Here is a 23,336-nt window from a genome sequence, read left to right on the forward strand (position 1 = left end):
TCATCGTTCAAGTAATCTTTAAATATCATCACTTAAATTATCATTCAAACTTTGCAGGTCTGAATTTGAATTTCGGTATTGAACCATTAAAAAACACTTTATAAATGTGAAAAAAAATATGAAAGTTTGCTTTTGGAGGAAGATTGATGAAATAATTTAAAAAATGCAATTTTCTAAAACAACGAGCATTTTCTATAAATAATTTACAAACAATCAATTTTCCACCATAAAAATCATTTCTTCGGAATCCTAACAAATTTATTAATCTTCAGGATTTTACCATAAATCGATTTCATTAAACAATTTCAATCATTCATTTATAAAGGACTACTTTTAAAAAATAATAATAATTCTGTGCAAAATGTAATTTGAATGACGCTGAATATTCTCGATTTTTTTAAAATTTTTCTCGCGCAATTTAACTGACAAATATGACGATTGAAAAGGGCTGAATTGATAGTATGACCTGTACTAAACTGTAAAAGATACCTGGATATCCTTAAATCGAAAAGGAATGCTCAACAGTCAACTATGAAGATAACATACATTCAACAACGAACAAAAACGTTAATCATAACATCATTATCATCAAAACTTCGTAATTACGTTGCATAAGTACTCATCGAACAATCGTCAATTGCTACCTGTTCAGATGGCCTCTATTTACAAATAAACTCAGTAATTTCACTCCCCCAAATTCACGTATTCGTCACCTCGTGGATGTGTGGATTGTGTCCGTGAACGTGAGCATGGGGATTCCCATGACTAACTGATATAGGCGATGGGGGTGGCGGCAATTGCGACTGAACCGGTGGCAATTCGATGAGTGTCACGTCATATCCAATCGATGTTGACTCGTTTGGATCGTCAGGATCACCCGGTGATCCCGGATTACTCGGATTCCTAGCGTGCTCTTGATTCGGTGAGTGACTCACTTCGAGGAGAAAGAGATCCTCATCGACGTAATAGCGTATCATGTCGTCATCAATTTTCGCTGTAATTCTGAAACAAAAGCCAGGGTTTTTCTGATGATTTTTGAGCCTCGAGCTGTTGACATAACTATAAGTTTCTATAGAAGACACTACATATTCATGAATTCAGTATCTCTTAGGTTGATAAGGGGCTCAACATCGTCAATGCTGGAATAATTTTAATGAATGTATGGCGAGTTAGAGGTTTAATTTTAAATGAGTTAGAAAGGATTAGTTGTCAGTGGAAGCAGCGACTGTTGACGTTAGAGGGAGACCAATAAGTGGGCGGGGTAAAATGGGCTGTCCAGGATAAAATGATATTTACGATTTATTCAATTTTCCTCAGCCAATTTTGAGCGATTGCGGAAGAGATAATTTTGCGAAAGACAAGCTTTCATATAAAAAATGAGATTACGAACTGAGTGAATGGGGCAAGACGGGATGTTCAGAATAAAATTATATTGAAGATATTCTTTGGCTTGATGAACACCTCTAAATTGCCTCTAAATTTATTCAGTTTCACTCAGCCATTTCCGAGTTATCAATAAAAACGCAATTTTTCCAAAAGCAAGATTTCATCCACAAGAGTAAGATCATAAACAAAGTAGATGGGACAAGCCGGGTTGTTCCGAATAAAATGATATTGGAGATGTTGTGAGGGTTGATGAATAGTTCCAAAATATCTCAAAACTTATTGAATTTCACTCAGTCAATTCCGAGTTATCAATAGAAACAATTTTCCCAAAAACGAGAATTCGTCCGCAAGAATAAGATCATAAACAAAGTAGATGGGGCAAGACGGGCTGTTCCGAATGAAATGATATTTAAGATGTTGTGAGGGGTGATGAATAGCTTCAAAATATCTCAACACTGAGAGAATTTCACTCAGCCAATCCCGAGTTATCAATAGAAACACAATTTTGCGAAAAGGAAGTTTTCATCCTCAGTAACAGGGCAAGACGGTCTGTTAAGAGAGAATGATATTCAAGATGCTGTAAAGCTCGACAAAACCCTTTTCCAAACCAAGCTTCAGCCCACAGTAACCAAATACAGGCGAGTAAAAACAGTATTGAGTTGAGAAAAAGGTGGTAAAAGAAAGTGATAGAAAAAAAAGGAGTACCCCAGGTCCAATATAATGTCACCGTTAATTGTCATGCACTATGGCCGCAGGCTAATGTGCATGCGAGTAAAGATGACACTCTACTAAACTTACCCCTTTGTGTTTTTGCGATAGAGATTATTAATACTCGAGGATGCAATTTTGTACTTTGACTCAATCTGTAAAATAGAAAAAAGTAGAATATTAGAATTTTGACACTTTCGTTCATGCACGCGTTTTTCAATATCTCAATTATTTTTTCTAATTGAAAAAAAAATTGATCTTTAATCGTCCACCCGGAGAGACGAGTCTTTTCAATGTATCTACTAGTCAATTGGCATATTTTTCCACTTTTTTCTCAATACATTTATCGTGATGGGGGGATTAAAATCCTATCCCTTAATTCTCAGTGATCCAACTTGATACAGATCTGTACAATTTATCTGCATCAGTCTCTCAATTGTAATAAATTACAGCCATTGGCAACTGAGGCCTCTGCATGTTAAAACATATAAACAATTAAAAAAAAATTAAAAACAGGTTGTGCAGTCATGCGCATTAATATTAATTAGCCAATGAAAAGAGCTTGGGTGCCACGGGTGGTGATTATTAATCATGATAAATGCCCGGTATTTCATGCACATGATAAGAATATTCCGGTGGGATAAGTAACTCGGACTGAATTAATACTGATATCAATAAATGTGGTGAATTGGGTGGACTTTCTGTACAATTTACTATACAATGTAGTGATATGAAAAAAGGGTGTGTGACATTTTAGTTTCCCTGAAATTTCAACGAATTTCATCACTGAAAATTCCAAACTTTCGGGAAAACCAAAGGAAACTGTGAATTTCAGTTCAATTATTCCCTGAAAATTGATAGAAATCAGAAGAATTCCGGTAAATGTTGGAATTCAATTCAAATTAAAGTTGCATCTTTTTTTTCTAACAGTGCATGTGGCAAAAAATATCATAAAAATTCCAGTTTCACTTTAACAACTTTTCACTATCCGATTATACAAGCATTAACATTTAATATTCATCGATTAGTGCTTTTTTCCTCGTCTCAAATGGCAACGGGGTAACTTACCGTTACGACAACAAGAGAAAATTGAATTTTTATTTTTATTTTTTCGCATTATTTTCGAGTAAAAAATAAACACCAGGTGATTTTGCACTTTCATTTTAATAAATTTTCATTCATCGGTTATAATTATCAGAGACAAATCCACTTTTCTCCGTTGCTTAATTATCTAGATTTGATAGTAGAGGCGAGTTGAGTCTTGGGTGATGCTTACAGCGTTGAGCAGTCCCTGAACTGTCGGTGGTGCCACGTGGAGGGGTGTATATACGTCTTCGGACTCCTGTCTGACGTACAGCATAACGCGATCTTCGCCGTCTGACGTGCGGAGGTGATTTGTTGGCTGTTGATGCTGGAGGTGTAGGCGATTGCCTACCCCCGACACAAGGGCACCAGCTGTTAAGGCACCCTGGGGGACACTCTGAAGAACTGTCCCCTGGAGCTCCTGCACCTGCATCAGGAGGGAGTCTTTCTTGTCGTGAAGGGTTGTCAGATTGTCCGGGGGAAAGTGGTTGTGAAATTTGAGCGCTGGAAGACTTGGTCGACCGCAGCCGGGGTAGGGACTGCTGGCCCCTGTTTTTATTCCACCACCTTCGCCGTTGGATAGGGATGAGGTGTCTGTGTCACCACCTCCATTTCCACCGCCGTAAAAACCAGATAGTTCCATTGTTGAAAACTGCGGAGGGAAATTTATTATCATGATGCATTCATTGGTTGAAGTATTTATGGCTAATGGTGAATTCAGTGTCATCGAATATGACAAATGCAATTGTTTTTTTTTGCTCTATCTGTTCATATTAAATATGACTAAATTTTTGTGGATGAAATCTTGTTTTTCGCAAACTCTCATTTTATCAATAACTTTGGATTGGTTGAGTGAAATTAAAAAAATTCTGAGACAAATTGAAGCTCATCATCAACCTTTACAATATCTTAAATATCATTTTATTCCGGACAACCCGTTTTGCCTCACGTACTTAGTTCGTGATCTCAATTTTTGAAGACTTGCTTTCCGCAGAATTCTCTTTCTATCAATAACTTTGGATTGACTGAGTGAAATTGAATAAATTCTGAGACAATTTGAAGCTCGTTATCAACCCTTACAACATCTTGACTATTATTTTATTCCGGACAACCCATTTAACCCCATCCTCTTAATTACGATTGTCTAACCAAAGCAAGTGCTGCCTTCACCAACAGAAATTTTCACTTCAATGCCATCAAATATGGCAAGCAGATAATTTTCATTACGACCAACATCTTCGCAATTTACTGCAGCAGCAAGATATTAATCACATCGAACTAGAAATTAATAAATTCTCTGTCTGAATTATTATCACCAGCGACACCTCCCAACCGCTAAATTTCCCAGTCAGTTCCTCTCACTTTCTAATGCCTCATGTCTTTAAAATTCATACCACTCCTCACCCAGCATTTTCCAGTTATATTACAAAGCCTCCACCCAACCACTCGCTCAACGATTTCATTTGATTGAAAGGATTAATGGCTTTATGATTATGTACCTTATCAATTGAATGCTCAGCAGGCGGTGAAAATAGTACGGGGGGCTTATGCAAATCCGCCATAGTGTAGAATTCACTTCGTTCAGTCACTGAGTGATACAGTTCATCTAGTTTCTTCCTTCCGGTTGCCGTCATCTTTCTTTTGGCCGCTCTTCTCTCCTCGTCCCTTGTTTTTCGCTCAGCACCCTGAATTATCAGAACAAAATTCATTTCCAAAATCAACACCGAACGAGTCTTGCACACGGAGAGAAAAATTGGATGAAAATTTTACGAATGAAAAATCACTGGTCATTTTCATTTTTTCGTGGAGCGAAATTGTAAATTGACCCCTAGTCAAAATCGAAAAAAAGCCATTCTATGTCAGAAAAATTTCCACCCACGTGAATGATTACGCTGTCTTGAGCAATCATTAAAGTTCATGGGATAGTTTTTCATGGAACAAATGGTAATTTTGGTAACCTTTTCCCAATTTTTTTCTCCGACCAAATTTTTCATCTGAATTAATCAATGATTTTACCTTATCGCAGAAGACTTTAATCTGACAGTAACCCCTGTGTGAAGGTGGCGTATACCCATGGCTGTGTGGCGATGGTGGTTCTTCATAAGTATCAACTTGAATGTGCAATGGCAATCCTTTAACTCCCTTTTGACTTGAGAAATCAGTACTCAGACACTGTACAGCTACATTAATCTGCAAAACAAATTGAGTCATTAATTAATGTTGACTTCATGGAAAAGGCCACATTTTCTGTTTGCCATCCACTTTTGAGGTATCACAGGCAATATTGGGGCCAAATAGATCTTTGTTCTTTCAAATTTCCCCCTATTTTTTGAAATGATGAATTGTTTAAGATTAATTTCACTAAAATATCTCTGGCAATAGGTATTCACCTTGGCAGATGATTCCAACGGATTCCAATAAACGGCAATGGCATTGTGAGCCACTTCCTCGATGCACCCAACCAGTCCAACGCTGTTTTTCGTATCTAGAAATGACACCGAAAAATGAGAAATTATCTCAAGATTGTCTCACTACTCAACAGGCCGTGCAACAGACAAAAAAATGAGTAAACATATGCAAATTAAACTGCCATGTGTTACAGTGAGGCTTACCACAGATATATCCTGTCGTTGGCTAAATGAATATCCGACAGCTTGCGCAAACGATATAAATATTTCTTTTGCAACTTTTTCTTCAACGTTTGAATATAAGATTGTTGTTTTTCTCTCGATTCAATGGATATCATTAAGTGATATTAATTTTTAATGGGTAATAAAAGGAGGAATGACTCACCTGCATCGAGAATTCGTTGCTTCACTGAGTGCTGTCTGCCGTGCCAGAATTGCCAGGCTTTTATCTCGTCCTCGGGGCTCTTCTCCTCGCGAAACATGAGCATTACCACACTCTGAAAATTGAAAGGAGGATGAAGAAATTGTCTTGATATCGTATGCATGCACGTGCAACTCATGATTTTTACGATTTTTAGGGATTTAGTGGTGATGGCAATCTGTTTTATCCGGATTTTTCTTAAAAAACTACGGATGTTCAAGGATAAGGAGTCATTGAGCTGTGAGTGAAGCGAATTCAACAACTATTTCTTGAGTAATCGTTGACGATTTTTAAAGCAATTCAGTAGCGAAGGGGGAAATCGGTTCAAGTCGATTTTGACCATTCGCCAGTTTTCAATGAATATCTCGGAATCTAAGGGAAATAGCAAAATTTTTGTTACTACCTTTTTTGTAGCTATCAATTCACTCTACAAAAAAGGTTATTATGAAAATTTTGATATCTCCCTTAGATTCGCAGGTATTCTTCGAAAACTCGGTTAATTCGTTCTTCAATTCCACAATTTTACAATTTAGTTTATTTAATAAAAATCAACAGAAATTTTCGCAGGAAGGAGACAATGAAGTCATCTACGCTTTCTGAAATTATAATTTTCCAGTTATTTTTCTATTATAATACGAAAAAAAACAATTTGGATAGTATTATTACTTTTGAAAAAATTCAGGAAATATCCCAATTTCGAAAGAAGAATGTCTCAAAAACTATTCAACGCCCAACGTTCAAATTAAACGTCACGAGATCCTATTAAAATACTTTAATGAAGTCAAACGAAATTTGTCGCATAACTAAAACATAAAAAATGAACCGATGTCAGCCAAATAACACGTTTCAAACCCGGCAATAAATCCGTGAAATAACATAATCAGATAAATATGGTCAACATTAACGCAAATCCTACGAAGCTATACAGCACGCCTGCCCACGACAATTTTTAGTGTTTCGGGTGAATGAACGCTCGATTTATATATAGATTGATCGCGCTTATCATTTTCCCCAGTGATTTGTAAAATAGTTATGGCCCAATGACCATTTCACTCCATTCCTCACCCAGACTCGGGCGTAGATTGACTATTTGAGTTTTTGTCGCGTGTTAAATTTTCTATCCGCAAATGCATAACTGATATTTGAAGTGTATCAAAAGTATATGATTGCTAATCAAGATGAGGAAATGACTTCTGACTGGTTTTCATACACGTAATAAAAGTCATATCAGCCTCATGTTCGTGATGTCTATCAGTTCGTGTGTATAAAGTAGATCGGTCTTATCAAAAGGACGTGTAATCAATTCGAATGAATGCGTAAAAATTCCATGATTTCTCAAAAGGTGAAAAGAATCAGCATCTCTACCTCAAATTTTTACGAAAGATGAAACTTATCGACGTGCAGCCAAAAAAATAATGACGATTTCTCCCTTCATTGCGACTTTATAAACACGTTCTCATTACCGACATCTATTATCGAAAGTTTATTGACCGGTCTTATCAATGAGGGGCGCAATGAGTTAAATCATAATGAATGGAAAACGTGAGTTTCTTTCGCTAACAAAAAATCCATTATTAACGATAATTCTTCAAATGTAATAAAACTATAATTCTTACCTTTACAGTCTGACCGGCCTTGAGTAGAGGTTTATCCGGGTCTGGTACATAATCCAACGTTATTCCATAAAATTGACCTTTATTTATATACGTTATTCTGTCGTCCTCTCTTCGTTGTGATGTGCTGATGGGTGATTCCAAATGATATTTAAATCCATACGCTGAGTATCTGTTGGAAAAGCAACTGTTACAATATTGCTTCTAGAACGAAAATGATTTTAAAATTGAAATAAGTTTTCCGCCCCGTTCATTACGTTCTAGATTTCATTTTTTTGGACGAAAACTTGCTTTTCTCAAAATTATTTTTTCATCAATAACTTGGGACTGGCTGAGTGGAATTGAAAAAATCTTGAGACAATTTGAAGCTCTCCATCAACCCTTACAACCTCTTGAAAGTCATGTTATTCTGACCCTCCCATTTTGCCCCATCCACTTAATTCGTAATTGCTTTTTTGAAGATGAAACCTTGCTTTTTGCAAAATTGGCTTTCTATTCATAACTTGGGATTGGCTGAGCGAAAATGAAAAAATCTTGAGACAATTTGAAGCTCTCCATCAACCCTAACAACATCTTGAATGTCATATTATTCTAATCGTCCCATTTTGCCCTATCCTTTGACGATGAGACCTTGCTTTTTAAGAAAATTTGCTTTTCTCAACAACTCGAGATTGGCCAAGTGAAATTGAATAAATTTTGAGGTATTTCACAGGTCTTCATTAACCCTTAAACCACCTCGGCTATCATATTACCCTAAATAACCCATTTTTCCCCATCCTCTTAGTTGGCTTCATCTAACGGAAGCAAGTGGTGCTTTCACTAGCCACTAATCCTTCGTAACTCATTCAAAATGAATACTTAAGACGATTACAAACACATAATCCCATAAAAAGAACCCCTCGAAGCTGATTCCAATTCATTAAAAAAAACACACACACACAGAACCCTAATTTTTTCTAGATCCAAAATTTCCATCGACAGAGCGTAGAGTTCACCAAGTAAAATTGTCCCGTCCTTATCAATAGGAAGTGGTACCCAGTATCAGAAAGCCGCTGAAGCGTACTACCTATGTCGGCGTCTAGTTAAACTATCTGAGACCTTCTTTTTTTCAAAAAAACCCTATATATCGGTAAAACCGGGACTGTCTCGTGACTTCCATGTTATATTCTCCGCAATATTGCGTTGAAAAATATTAATGGGTGTTGAGCCGGTAAACTGAATGATACCGATAAGTTGTAACCCATGGTACGATAAGACTCGCCCCATACCCCAACGACATTAGTAAGTTGAATACCCTGTCCAGTCATTTCCCACAGATTATTTTTACCTTCCTCCCAGTCGTACAGTGTGGACACTTAATAATCTGCTATTTGCCGTTGTATATGCCAATATAACGGACTGTTCGACGATGATATATGTCGACCCATGACATTTCGACTGTACGCAACACGCGTCACTTAATTTTCATATCAATTCCTCAAGTATTCCATACTTGTGTACATTAACTCACGCCAACACTTCATTTATTGGTCATAACTGGTGACAAATTATTGATAAATTTGACGGAGAAATATTCGTCATTTTGTCAATGATTTTTGGAAGGAAGTTTTCATGTTCTTCGAGTTATTTAAACACAAACTTGCTAATTTAAAGATTTTTCTTCAAAAAATCAATTATCAATATTTTTCAATAATTTTTTCTTTCGAAACGTTTGTCGTGAGACAATCTCCGACATCGGCTTTTTTAGGCTTCGGATTGGACGTCGAGCTGCTCATAAAGTCAAATGTATTGTTTATAAGCTACAGTTCAATAGTGTTCAAAACACATTTATGAAAAAGGAGACATGCCAAGTAAATGATAAATTTGACGACGTACGTCGTAATCTTACATTTTTGGTATTTGAATTTTGTCAGCATCATTTTGCCTCCCAAAATCATGCCATGGACGGGATCTAGGTGGTGTTGGTGTTGCACTCGGATTAGGCGTGCCAGCCCCAACAAGACTACGTGGTACTTGATTCTGCGTGTGTCCCTGTTGAAGCTGAAGTTGAAGAGGTGGATGATGAATAACAGCACCACTCTCGAGAACAACAGTTGTGCTGCTGGTGGTGCCACCAGGGCACAACTCCGTGTAGTCGAAGGATGACTGCAAGCAAAAAGAAATCATCCGTCAACTGCCGACAACTTACAAATGAAAGACGACAGAAGACAGCTCGACAACTCATGTGGAATACCTGATGTAGCGCCGTTGGTGGATGATGATCCTGTCTCGGTGTGACAGCATCAGCCCCGATTCCGGAATCCGGACTCGGTAGATCAACAGTGAGGACTTTGCTGCTGCTAGACGACGATCTTATCGCGTGCGTCGTAGCGTAAGAGCTTGGAACAACCTCGTACCTAGTGTACGAGGACGTTGTCGTGGGCAAAGCTGAGGAACTCGACGATGCAAGTGGTGGTAGTGCATCTCCCGTGACGTAGACAGCTGTCCCTTCCTGATGAAGACTCCCCTGTGCACTGGCATTACCACTCGCCGATGTTGAAGTACCGTACGTCGTTGACTGAAGACGAGGGCTGCAGGATGAGTATGGATCATAGGGACTTCCGTATTGCTGGACCTGATGGAGAGAAAAATGTGCCGATTTAGGCCGCGCTATGATTAACATGAGGCAAAATCCAATTAGAAATGACAAGCTCAAATACCTGAAGTTGATGATGATGATACATTCCGGGTGGCGTTGGACTATCCGGTTGTGCCTGTTTGTGCCGTTTACTGGATTGCTGACCTGTACGAGACGAGCTAAGATCTTCCGGCTCCCTCTTGACCCCAGTCAAACCACTCGATGTTGTATTACCATCATGACGCAACGATTGGGGACTCAGAGGAAGCGGTAGACTGCCACCATTACCCTGAAGACTCTGATTTGGGCTCGGTGATTGCTGATTGTACTGATGCAGGAAGTGATGAAGCTCACCACTACCTGTTGTCTCACCTCCGGTATTTTCAATACGATTTGATGGGCTCTCTTGTACCAGCAGCTTCTGGCCCATTACACCCCTTTGTCAAAATGGTTAAAATTTCAGCATTAAAAAACATTAACATTCGATGAAATGCGAGTCTACTGTTTTCCTTTGTATCAAGTAGTTAACATGTTATATTTAGCATTATAATACAGGATTTGACAATGACGTCTACCCTTATAAACTGCCAACGCTTCTCAAGGTATGGACGTGATATCCTTTGCACTTCAAGGACCCCTTCGAGGGAATGAATTCCACTCTTTCTCGTCAACTTTACCACCCAATATCCCCCCCTCGCTCGCCATTTTTTCTCTTCCTTTCCATAATTTTTTTTTTCAGTCTCATGCACCACAGGTACGTGCAAGAGCACCGGCTCCCTTGTACCTACGGTCAGATGCTTCGATACAATGGCCCTTTTTTTTACATTCTCTTTTGATACCTGATCTCTACCCTCCGGAGGGGAACTATCTCTCGCCCCTTCTTGCTCCCTTTCGTCTCGCTTCGACTCCCTCCATCTTTGTTTTTATCTAGTCGAGGATGTGCCGGTAAGTCTAATGCAAAGGGATCCTTGCGAACGTGGAATAACGACTAGGAGCGAGATAAATAAGTAAACGGGTGGATAAAGGGGAATTGGAAATTTTTCGGACGAGTTGGAGTGAGAAAGGAATGTCATAACCCGCGGCTATGCCCAACGAAAATATATACATGAGGGACTATGAATTCGGCTTATGTGAAATGGATCCCCAGAGTGCTTCGATCCTCGCGGAGAGGTAATGCGATGCTAATCCGAGGGCCGTCGAGAGACACCGAAAAGGAGTTGGTCTTTTTCTTCATTTTTTTTTCTCTGCAGAATGGAATTATGAGATGTACGTTTTCGCGGGGAATTTTTTTAATGGCTGTGAGGAGATTTCGCTGGGCAATTTGACTTTTGGGGAAAGTATGAATTCGATTGTGAACGGAGATTCTTCTGGGGTTGATGATAGGGAAGCTTCCAAGTGGTGTCTTGAATTGATAAGAAGACTACTCGTTTCGCTACAGTCGTCCCTGGAATACAGGCGAGGAGGTTTTACTTTTCGAAAAAGTATGATTTCGATAAGGAGTTGATATTTTTAGGAAGTTGATGAGATTGAAGGTTGCAAGTTGTGTCATTGGAGAGGTTGGGAAATTCCAACCGAAATCTAAAAAAAGTCGATCCGTTTTGCCCCAGTAGCTCCTGAAATACCATCGCGGAAGTTCTGTCAGATTTAGCTGGCGAATTCTGCTTTTGGAAGAAGTATGATTTCGATAAGGAGATGATATTTTTAGGAAGTTGATAAGATTAAAGTTTGGAAGTTGTGTCATTGGAGAGGTGGGGGAATTGCAACCGAAATCGAGGAAAAGACTATCCGTTTTGCCCCAGTAGCTCCTGAAATACCATCGCGGAAGTTCTGTCAGATTTAGCTGGCGAATTCTGCTTTTGGAAGAAGTATGATTTCGATAAGGAGATGATATTTTTAGGAAGTTGATAAGATTAAAGTTTGGAAGTTGTGTCATTGGAGAGGTGGGGGAATTGCAACCGAAATCGAGGAAAAGACTATCCGTTTTGCCCCAGTAGCTCCTGAAATACCATCGCGGAAGTTCTGTCAGATTTAGCTGGCGAATTCTGCTTTTGGAAGAAGTATGATTTCGATAAGGAGAGGATATTTTTAGGAAGTTGATAAGATTAAAGTTTGGAAGTTGTGTCATTGGAGAGGTGGGGGAATTGCAACCGAAATCGAGGAAAAGACTATCCGTTTTGCCCCAGTAGCTCCTGAAATACCATCGCGGAAGTTCTGTCAGATTTAGCTGGCGAATTCTGCTTTTGGAAGAAGTATGATTTCGATAAGGAGATGATATTTTTAGGAAGTTGATAAGATTAAAGTTTGGAAGTTGTGTCATTGGAGAAGTGCGGAAATTCCAAGCGAAATCTGAGAAAAGTCGACCCATTTTGTCCCAGTAGTTGAATTCTACTTTTCGAAAAAGTATGATTTCAAGTCGTGAGTTGTGTCATTGGAAAGATGGGGAGAGGCGTTTTGCCCCAGTAGCTTACATTTTGAAAAAATATAGTCAAAAAGATTTTCACCGAAAAAAAAATTCCGAAATTCCCCAGAAAGTACAGGGGCGAAACGGTTCTTGATTTTCCAACCTAGCACAAAATTTCTCTGGCTTTCCAATGACACCAATACCATGCAATCTCGTCGCCTTCCCGAGCCATCTCTAATATCTAAATCAAAGACTAGAAAATTAGAAATTTTTTCTCGATGCCGTCGATATCCCCTCAATCATCCTCATCACCAATTAAGAATACCTGCAAGCGTAGCGAGTAAAACCCCCATTTGCCTCATTTAGGACCCCCCGTCGGAATCCATAAGTTACGCCATTAAAAAAAAACATCGAATTAAGTAGGAAAAAAAATTGTCAACGACTTAGTAAGAGAGGAGGGGTCATCGGTCGCGCTGGAATATCCGATAAATCACGGGATATTCCGCTAAATATATTCCATAAATCCAAAGTGTCTAGTCCGGCTGCAGCTAGGGATCCCAACTTGAGGACAACATTGATAATGACCCCCTCTGTTTCCCCACTCATCCCATCGTATTTTTCAGATCATGTTTTTTTTTGCTGGATTTTTTTCACCTGTTGGGGTCACGCCGAGGTCGTCCGGCCTGTCAATATACAAAATCCCCCTGCTTCTGCGGGTTTCTGGAATTCCCGTTGCAACAACCGGAAATCTCATGAAGAATTGACTGGGTGAGCAGGAATTTTTCTCCAACATGTCGGGACAAAGTGGAAATATCAAGGGATTCACACGAATTTACACTCGTAACATAAGCACGCGTGACGAATGTACCTCGGTATTTTTCATTATTCCCGCGAAAACTCGAAATACGAGTCGTACCTGGTTCAAGCACCGGTAATGACACCCATTCGCTTCCACAATTTTTTCTCTCTTCATTGTCCTTTTTCACTCTTTATTTCCTCATTCAGAGAGTCACACGTGCGCTGATTCAACCCTGACACCCTGCGCTGTGTGGCTGGTGTCGTTGGCCGGTTTATTTTTTCTTCAGTTTCTTTTGGGAAAGGTCAGAGCGGGTGGTTAATGGGAAAACGAGTTGACGTGTCAACATCTCACGTCGTCAACTCTCCGCTCTTGTTTCGACCTCCTACTGTTTTAGATTAGGTGCGGGAGCAGGGGAGATTGTGTGGGTTCATCGTGAGGTGAAAAATACTGTTGAAGTTGAATTAATCCCGACATTGCTTCGGAGATGTGCTTTTTTATGATTATGGAGTTATTTATTTGTACACTGATTTTTTCAGTGATAATAATTTTTCTCGACGAGTCTATTTTCTTTTATTGCTTTTTATTTGAACCCCATTTCACCCTGAGTTTCCGGACATTTTACAATGATTTTTACATTTAAACTTTGCCGGTGTGAATTTGAATCGCGATATTGAACCTCGAGATTGACAATCAATCGTAACAAATTTATTCATATTGTGGATTTCACCAGAAATCAATGTCATGCCTAAAAAATGAGATTTCTGATAGTTTAAACAATTTCAATTATTTATTTATAAACAACGAACGTTTAAGAAAATAATAATTCTGTGCAAAATATATAATTTCAATGGCGCTGAATATTCGTGATTTTTTTCCAATTTTTTCACATAATTTAATTGACAAATTTGAGGATTGGAAATGGTTGAATCGATAGCATGGTCTGTACCAAACTGTAGCATAATTATATAATATGATACATCATATTATATTTATATAATTCTATAAACATACGTACATCACATAATTATGATGTATCTCCTACAAATATTTGCGGCCGATTGCTTCTGCGATCAATTTTTTTGTGGTAAAGGGCCCAGTGCAGTTTGAATTACTGAGTCTAACTAGAAGTTCAGATCTTTGCACGGAGAGAAATGTTCAGTAAAAATTACGGAACTCACAATTCGCTCACCGATTACGGGATCGACTCAGAAAATTCAAGTGACGCTATCATAATTTGTCACAGGAGATTCAGATAAAAATTACGGAACGCTCTGGAAAAATTCCGTGACAGTTCCGTAAAATTACCTACAACCACATTTCGCTCCGGAATTGGGGAAAAGATACGTGATTTTTATTGAATATTTCTCTCCGTGTGGGCGTATTTAGAACAGTGTCCTAAGATATGATCAAAAGTTTGACTTTCTGCTCCGCAAGACGTCATTTATTTACTACATCACTTCCTCCGGAGTCACAAGAAGAGTCATCAAATCATTTCTTATCATTCACAGATATTTTACATGTAAAAATAAACAATTTTCCTGCCCCCCACCCCCTTCCGCTCTGTAGATTCCTTGACCTCACCAACTTCTCAAAAAAAAAAAAATATATATATATATGAAGAAGTCAGAATGATTAATTACCCAAGCGAACGGGTCGAAAATTCCGGTAAAGCCCAAAAAGAATAAAGCCTCTCATATCGTCGCCCCCCCCCCCTTCCCCATAAATAACAATAAACGAGAAAACGTGTGGTCAGGCCGATGTCTCCATACGTGTCGGGCATAACCCTCATACGTCCGTTTCGTCCTTCCCTCATCCGTCTTCACCTTCTTTTTATTTTTCCTACAATACATTTTGTCATTCTTGAAGCCAGTTTCGTTTTATGGCGTTTGACATCTCGGCATCAAGACCCCACGAGGGCACGAGAGCAGTTGAACGCGTGCTCCCGCGTACTGTAATTTCTACGCGTCGCGTACCGGGGTTATCGCTGAACTCGGCTGATCTCGGCGTTGCGATAAAGCACGGGTAAACGAGACTTGTATAAATCATGACCAATTTAATGTTTCACATATTCAACCCCGTTCATTTCTTTTTTATGATTATCGTTTCCCAAAAATGCGCCGAGTCGACGTGTTTACGTGAAATCTTGGAGCTCAGTCTGACCTAAATTTGGGACTTGATTTGGTTTAAATTAGGGCCCAAATTTAGATTAGACTAAGGCCCTAAATTAGCCTGAATTTGGGCCTTACCTTTTTTAGCGTTTACGGTCCCCGCGTGGGAATCATGGGATTTTAGTCTGACTCAAATTAAGGCTGTCATCTAGCTTAAAGTTGGGCCCAGGACTTATCTCAGTTTAGGTCCTAACCTAGCGTAAATTTGGGCCTGACTTTAATTTGGATCTTAGTCTAATCTAAATTCCATCCTCAGTTCAGTCTAAATTGAGGCCGTAATCTAATCCAAATTCAGGCTCCAATCCGGTCTAAATGTAGGTCCTATTTCAGCCTAAATTTGGGCCCTAGCTTTTTTGCCGTTTAACGTAAATCTCGGATTTTAGTTTGACTAAAATTGAGGCTCTCGTCCAGCTTAAATCCGGGCCTTAGTCTTATCTCAAATTAGTTGGGCTCAACTTTTGGTTAAATTTAGACCCCAATTTAACGTAATTTAGATCCTATTCTAGCCTACATTACGGTCTTCATCACATCTTAATTCAGGTCCTAGCATGGCCAAAATTGGGTCTGACTTAAATTCGGATTTTCATATAACCTAAATTTAGTTCTCAGTTCAGTCTAAATTAGGGCCTTAGCCTAATCCAAATTCAGGCCCTAATCCATGTTAACTTTAGGTCCTATTCCAGCCTAAATTTGGGCCTTAGCTTTTGTTGAATAATCCCATCCTAAATTTGGGCCTCACACTATCCTAAATTAACATCAAAACCTAATCCAAATTTAGGTCCCACTCTAGTCTCAATTTGGGCCTTATCTTTTGAACGATCGTCGTTTCCCAAAAATACACGGAGTCGACGCATTTACGTGAAACCAGTTCACTTCGTGGGCTTTGCGGAAGAAATTATCCATTCGTTGGACTATTTCGTCATACGCAGGTAGGAATGCAATCCTGGCTTTTTCCAAACCCTCCCTCACCCCCTCCAACACTCCCTGCCGAATACGTAGGCCGCGTCTAGACTGATCTAACCACGCGTTCTTGTGATATACCCACACACGTCCCCTGTCCAGACAATATATTTTTTTATATCTCAATTCTTCAAACTGTTTTCCAGTTGCTTTAAAAAACGTATCACGCATTTTTACTCGTTTCTTTTTGCAGAATTGAGATTATGAATTTCAAAAAGACCGAATGGAATAGTAATAATGAATGTGGGTTGAGAACTAGTCTTCGGGGCCGGTTTTCGCCCAATTTTTCTGCAAAAACGTTACCGCCTAGAGTTTTTTTGAATTACCAGCGCTACTTCGACGTAGTGTTGATGGCCTTTGAACCGGGAAAAAATATCTTTAGAATAAAAAAAATCGTTCAACGTCTCTTTTTCAATTTTCAGTAACTAAAAAACCGCAGAGTGAAATTCCCCGATTTTTTTTTCAATTCAAAGGTATTTTTCCAAGCTTGAAAATGAGACCTGGCCCATTCAAATCGCACTTAGCCCCGATGCAAACGGCAATGTTTCAACAAAAATCTCAACGAAATTAAAAGAAATTCGACTGATCACATTCACTTCACACGTATCATTTTTTCCTCACCTTAAATTTCAATTCTGTAAACACGCCATCTCATCCTCCCAGGCGACAATGAAATTGGATTAAAATCATTGCACACCCGAGTGCGCAGATGTTGATCTCCTCATTTCAATTCCTCTTATTTCATTATTCAGGGTTGCATCTCGAAGAGATACAAAACTATGGTTGAGCTTTAACGATCTTGCCCCGTACAAATCGTCGAGATATTATCGGTAAAAAAAGGGGGGTGAGAGAAAGACTCGAGGTAGAGGACAGAAGTAACTATAATGGTGTATGTGTTGCGTTAGATGAGAAATGAAGATTAGGAAAATACCACCGTGAATCACGCCAAAGAGACGTTACTAAAGTGCGTTTTGTTATTGCGAAAGTGTGTGCAATTGTAGCGCACGCATTAGCCGTAAAGGCATCCATGTTAAATGAAAAAAAGGTAACATTTGTAGTTTTGGATTGTGTGAGATGAAGGAGGGAGCTCTGGGTATTCGTTACCGTTGAGGATTCTCAACAGTAAATTAGAAAATATGCTAAACGTCCGATATAAATCAAATGTGCCTCAGGATGTTGTATGCGGGACAAACAGGGGGTATCCTGAGACGATGGCATGAGCGGATGCTCTATGTACCATTCGAGCCCAAAATATATAATAATGCCCGGGAGTTCTAGGCGAAGGAATTGGGGTGCGACGATTTTTTTTGTCCGTTTTTTGGGGCGAGGCGCACGCAAATAGTTACGGGAGTTTGCAAACCGAATCAATGGACCGGAAAATTGGGCATTAGGAGGTCAGATAAATTACTGGAAACTTATATTTTGACGGATTCACAATATAGGATTTTGAAGGTTACGATGAGGAAAATTGTAGGACTAAATTTAGCCTAGATTTGGGCTTTAGGGCCCGGAATTCACCCCCTGGTTTCACCTGTTTTTGGGGCTCAGGTTAGCTTCAGAGTTAAGTCTAGCCCGAATACCGTCGCCGTTTGATCCAAGTGTGGGTTTAAGCCCAGTCCGAATGAAGAGCCAAGTCTATCCTAAACTTGGGCCTTAGTCTAATCTAAATGAAGAAATAGTCCAGTCTGAATTTGGCCTAGCCTGAATTTCAGCTCCACATCAGCCAAAATTTTAATGCTGGTCTAATACGAATGTGAATCTTAGTAAAGCCTAAATTTGGGCCTTAGTCTTATTTAGATTACAGTCCTTATTTAGATTAAGTCTCAATCTGACTTATTTTAAGACCTTAATTTAGTCTCTTAAATTCAGGCACTGCCTTGACTTAAATTTGGGCCTCACACAAGCCCAATTGAAATAAGATGAAACTTCGTCTTAAATTTGGGCCTTAGCCTACTCCGAATCCAATCCCTAGTACAGCCTAAATTTGGGCCTCACGTTTGCCTTAATTTAGAACTCAATCTGACTTAATTCTAAGTCTTGGCCCTATTCTAAGTTAAATTCAAACCCTGGCTTGGTTTAAATTGGGCCTCACTCAAGCTCAACTGAAATTCGATGAAAATTCATCCAAAATTGAGGCTCTATTTTGGTTTAAGTAAATCCATCCTAATTTGGGCCTCACTGGCTTAAATTATAATTCCAAATTTAATTTACAGTAAATTTAGGTTCTTGTCTAGTTCAAATTTGGCTCTTATGCCAGTCTAAATTTGGGCCTCATTCTGGCCCAAATCAGGACCTCAACTTGTCCTGACCAGAATTTAAGCCTCATTTTACCCCTTAATCCGATGAATTTTGGAAAATACTTACGTAGTCCACAATTCATGCGACGGCGGCAACTTGACATCAGCCGATTTGTCCGGCAATTTATAGTACTCGTAGACATAAGGCACAGTCTGTTCATCCGGATGTCCAGCAACAGCAGTAACTTGATGCTGCTGCTGGAGATTGAGCATCGCCGCGGTTGCTACCGACAGTGGATGCTCGCAGTATGCCCTCCAATCGCCCTCCATACCCTGCACCTGCACCTGCACGGCCGCAACCCGCTTCTGTGTCTCGTCAGTATCGTCCTGATTATGCTGAACTGCGTGGTGCTGAGGATCCTCGTCCTCGTGCACTGTTACCTCGCGACTTGTTACACTACCGTAATTCTGATCAACAGCGGATACCACATTTGACTCACAGTCCGATGATGAACGGCTGCGTCTTCTGAAATTTAATAATGAGATTGACTCAAAAAATTGGCAAAATCGAAATGAATTTTTAAGAATTAATTCAATGATGTGTTTCATTTGAAGCGGGAAAAAATGAAACAATTCTACTGAAAATTTTTATATCTCCAGGGAAAATTTATAAAAAAAATTTCAATGAAGTGTTTGTGATAATTCTAAAAATTCACGTTATTTATTTAGGAGAAGAGGATGTTTCAAAAAATTAATTATTTAATTAACATAGTTTCACTTGATGAACATGATTTTCCGTTAGTGAAAATTAGGGAATTCGAGATGAAATTTTGAGACTAAATTCAATAATTCCGTGTGATTGCATTTGAAATTGAAAATTTTTTTTAATTTTCACTGGATTATATCTGAAAATGTCAAAAATTGAAATGAAATTTTGAGAATAAATTCAATTGAAATTTCAAACCGAAATAATTCCAGTAAAACTTCCAGTAAAACATTTTAATGAAAAATTCCAAGAAAATGTTTAAATTCTTCCCCCACTAATTCTGAAAAATCATTTGTAAGAAGCAAATGTTTAAAAGAAATAAAAAATTTAATTGACATATTTCCACTTGATGAACATCATCTTCCGTTACTGAATACTCCCAGCGAAGATAAATGAATGATTTCATACTCCGGACCTATGCAAACACGGAAGAAAAATATTTGCACGGGATAACGCGGCAGCTCATTATCGGTGGGTCTGTCTCCCTCCATTTCTCCCCCTCTCTCTCTCTCTCAATTTGAGTTTTCTATCTCTCATTTTTTACATTCAGTGTTACCGGGGTAGGAGAACGGTTATCCAGGTGCACGTGAGTGCGCCCAGAGAATGGAATAGAGAGAAGCTTTAGATTGATTCGACATGCATAAATTAGAGAAGAGGATAAGCCCTCGTATTGGACGTGCACAGCGTCTAGGGAGGGATTGGGGTAGCTTTATAAATTGATGATCTCGGGTGTTTGATGAATCCGTTGGGATTATTTATTCCTCAACGTGGAAATTTATTCATTATGTTTTTCGATGTCAAGTCGGGGATTATTTCGCGTTAGTCAGGGGATATCTCGATTTCTCAGATCCATTCGCCGGAATTTTCCGTGCCAAATTTCGGAAATTTTTATCGTGTTCAAGTGCCACTGATATTTCAGGAAATCTTGTCATTGAAAATTCACATATTCCAGTAAATGTAAATGTATGTAAATATTTGCATTTGAAATGTGTGGATTTTTGTGTAATTAGTAAATTTACTTGGCAACAGTAATTGTTTTTCTCAGTGCATAAGTCAGTTTGGATTTTTACAATACAGAGATTTTTTTATTACCATAAGAAATGAATTTCTCTTTTTCTACAATTACTGTAAACAAAAGAATTACAGTACAGAAAATAAAATCCATAGACATCATATTACAGTACTTGATAAGCGGACTGAAGACTTCAAAAGTCGTTGCGCTGCACGGAGAGAAATTTTCCCGAAAAATTCTAGTGTTGTTAAGGTAAAATTTCTTGGTATTTCTGGTAAAATTTCAGAGGATTTCTGTGAAATTTTCACAGAAATACGGGGAAAAATTCACGTTTTCCCCAATAAAATTTCTAGTGCCGGCACTGGAAATTTTTCCTGGCCGTCACTTTGCGCCTCTTTTTTCCCGTGCTAGCACTGAAATTTTTCTAAAAAATTCCTCTCCATGTGGATTTTTAAAAAGTGGAATTTTTTTCACTCCACAATTCTGAATTTTCATGGTCTCTCAGAAATTCCCGACATAACATTTCATAAACGTTCACCCCGCATTTTTTATTCATCAAATGATCTCCGAAGTATTTGATGTTTCGTAAAAAGTTGTTTCCCATTATTTTTTTTATCTTAAACTGTCCCTCCTCGCTGTGATGCTATAAATTTTGGAATAAAATGCGATCACGTACGGAGCATTATAGAAGCCAGGGGGGGGGAGAAGGTGGATATGCGAGTGTATCTCGAGTAGTCGGCTTCCACAGAAAACCTCGTGGAACAAACGCGTGACTCGTTTACCGATCTCCACTCCATCCCAATGCCCTCTCCCCATTCTTCATTCCTCTGAATTTTCGATACACCAGCACAAACATGGTGCAGACTCACTCGCACATTGTCAGTGTCCCTTCAGAACTTACCCATAAAACCATTGGTTATGCTAATAACGAAATGCGTTTACCCCTGGAGGTACAACTTCACCTGCGCATCCGGTTTTTTCCAGCCCTAGTTGTGCATTAACTACGAGTTGCTCATAGTCGGGGCCACTTCCTACGTACCAATTCTCATCAGTTTGAAATTTTCATAATAATGAGGAGCACGAGATGTGTGAAAATGAGAGACGGATGGGATGATTGTAATTAATTTGCTAACTCATTCAGGCAACGGAATTGGCATTTTTTTTTATCGCTTGGGGTTCAATGACGCGGGTTTCTGCGGGATCTGATGGGCATCTATCATTTTATTCTGACAGTTTGGAGTCATGTGGTGGTGGGGGAATTTTGTGGAGAGATGGATATTGTAGAGGAGAATGAGAACAGGCGGGCTGGGGCGAAACGGACTGGATTTGGTGGGTGAAATTTCTCAACTTTTCGACATTTTTGACATTTTTTTAATTGATCTAGTGTTGAAAACTATTTTTTCTTGCGGTTCTCAGAGAAATTATTGTTGTTTAATAATTAGTTGATGATTTACTTCAAGTTGATAAGTTTTATTTCAATTTAAGGAAATGCTTTTCTGCTTCCATAGTTGAAAATCGGAGCTTTCATTTGAACCCCATTTGACCCTAAGTTACGGACATTTTACAATGATTTGAATCTTGACATTAAACCGTTAGAAAATATTCTGAAAATCTGAAAAAAACAAATTAGAAACTTTACGTTGGGAGGAAGATTGATGGAATAATTTGAAAAATGCAATTTTTGAAAATGAAATTAAATAATTTATAAACAATCAATTTTCCACCATAAAAATCATTTGTTTGGAATCGTAATAAATTGATTCATATTCAGAATTTTTCCGTGAATCGATTTCACGCCTAAAAAATGAAGTTTCCGAAAGTTCAAACAATTTCAATTATTAATATATCGACAACGAATGTTTAAAAAATAATAATTCTGTGTAAAATGTAATTTTAATGATTTTTATTTTCAATTTTTTCTCACGCGATTTCATTGACAAATTTGATGATTGAAGTCGTTTATTTCATTCTACAATAATAAAGTATTTTTTAAAATTAAAATTCAATTTTCCGGAAAGACAGTTTTTGTTCAATTAAAAAGAGTATAAAAACTTCGGGAAAGTGTTGACAAAATATTTGCTCTGAATAATTTTACGAATGCACATGGACTTGTTACACATGTTCAAACACCAGATAAAATCCGAGAACATAAGTTTCATGTAAATTAATGCGATTTAAATCTGAACGATTTAATCCTTAAAAATCTTAAATACCTCTAACATCATTACAATTCCAAATGCAGAGAGGACACGCGATCGGTTCAGTGGGTGACGGTTGTAAAGGGGGAGAAAACCGTAAATAAAGAGCTCACCCACACCTCGGTGAATTATGGTTCGACTACAAAAGCACATGTGATGTGTGTAAGACGGAACGGAAATTCAAAAGACAGGGCACACGCTACCGCGTTTTAATATTCAATGCGATGGCCCGTCCACGCGACCTGTCACGCATGTCTTCCGACTTTCTAACGAAAATCGTCGGTTTATCATTCAGCGATTTTTGAGGGAGTGATCCAGATAAATAGGTGCTCTACATTTGGACCAGAAAAACAATATAGAGGAAAAATAACAGTTTTTTTTGGAGGGACATGTCAGTGATTTGCAGGAATTTATCGAGAAAAATTACCGAGCAAGTCAAATAATCGTGGAGTGAACTCGATTTTCTATTTTTATAAAAGCGGTAAAACGATTTAAGTTGACGTTTCGAGGAATGTCTCTGAATCTAAGGGAGATAACAAAATTTTCGTAATGACCGTTT

General features: G+C 38.6%; 1 protein-coding gene across 1 annotated transcript in view; it reads right to left on the reverse strand.

Annotated features, from left to right (window-relative positions):
- Positions 1-364: 364 nt before the first annotated feature.
- Positions 365-23,336, reverse strand: part of LOC107048027 — a 58,449-nt gene continuing 35,477 nt past the window's right edge. The window contains exons 4-15 of the mRNA XM_015270976.1: positions 18,929-19,327; positions 10,319-10,673; positions 9,853-10,233; positions 9,508-9,764; positions 7,623-7,791; positions 5,971-6,082; positions 5,568-5,662; positions 5,194-5,367; positions 4,677-4,862; positions 3,371-3,829; positions 2,185-2,249; positions 365-1,002 (exon numbers count right to left, since the gene is read on the reverse strand). Of these exons, the coding sequence (XP_015126462.1) occupies positions 699-1,002; positions 2,185-2,249; positions 3,371-3,829; positions 4,677-4,862; positions 5,194-5,367; positions 5,568-5,662; positions 5,971-6,082; positions 7,623-7,791; positions 9,508-9,764; positions 9,853-10,233; positions 10,319-10,673; positions 18,929-19,327 (2,956 nt within the window). The 3' untranslated portion in view covers positions 365-698. The remainder of the gene's footprint in view (positions 1,003-2,184; positions 2,250-3,370; positions 3,830-4,676; positions 4,863-5,193; positions 5,368-5,567; positions 5,663-5,970; positions 6,083-7,622; positions 7,792-9,507; positions 9,765-9,852; positions 10,234-10,318; positions 10,674-18,928; positions 19,328-23,336) is intronic.

This window comes from Diachasma alloeum, unplaced genomic scaffold (genome assembly GCF_001412515.2).
Source record: "Diachasma alloeum isolate Michigan unplaced genomic scaffold, Dall2.0 Dall_scaffold_00185, whole genome shotgun sequence".
In the NCBI taxonomy this organism is placed as follows: Eukaryota; Metazoa; Arthropoda; class Insecta; order Hymenoptera; family Braconidae; genus Diachasma; species Diachasma alloeum.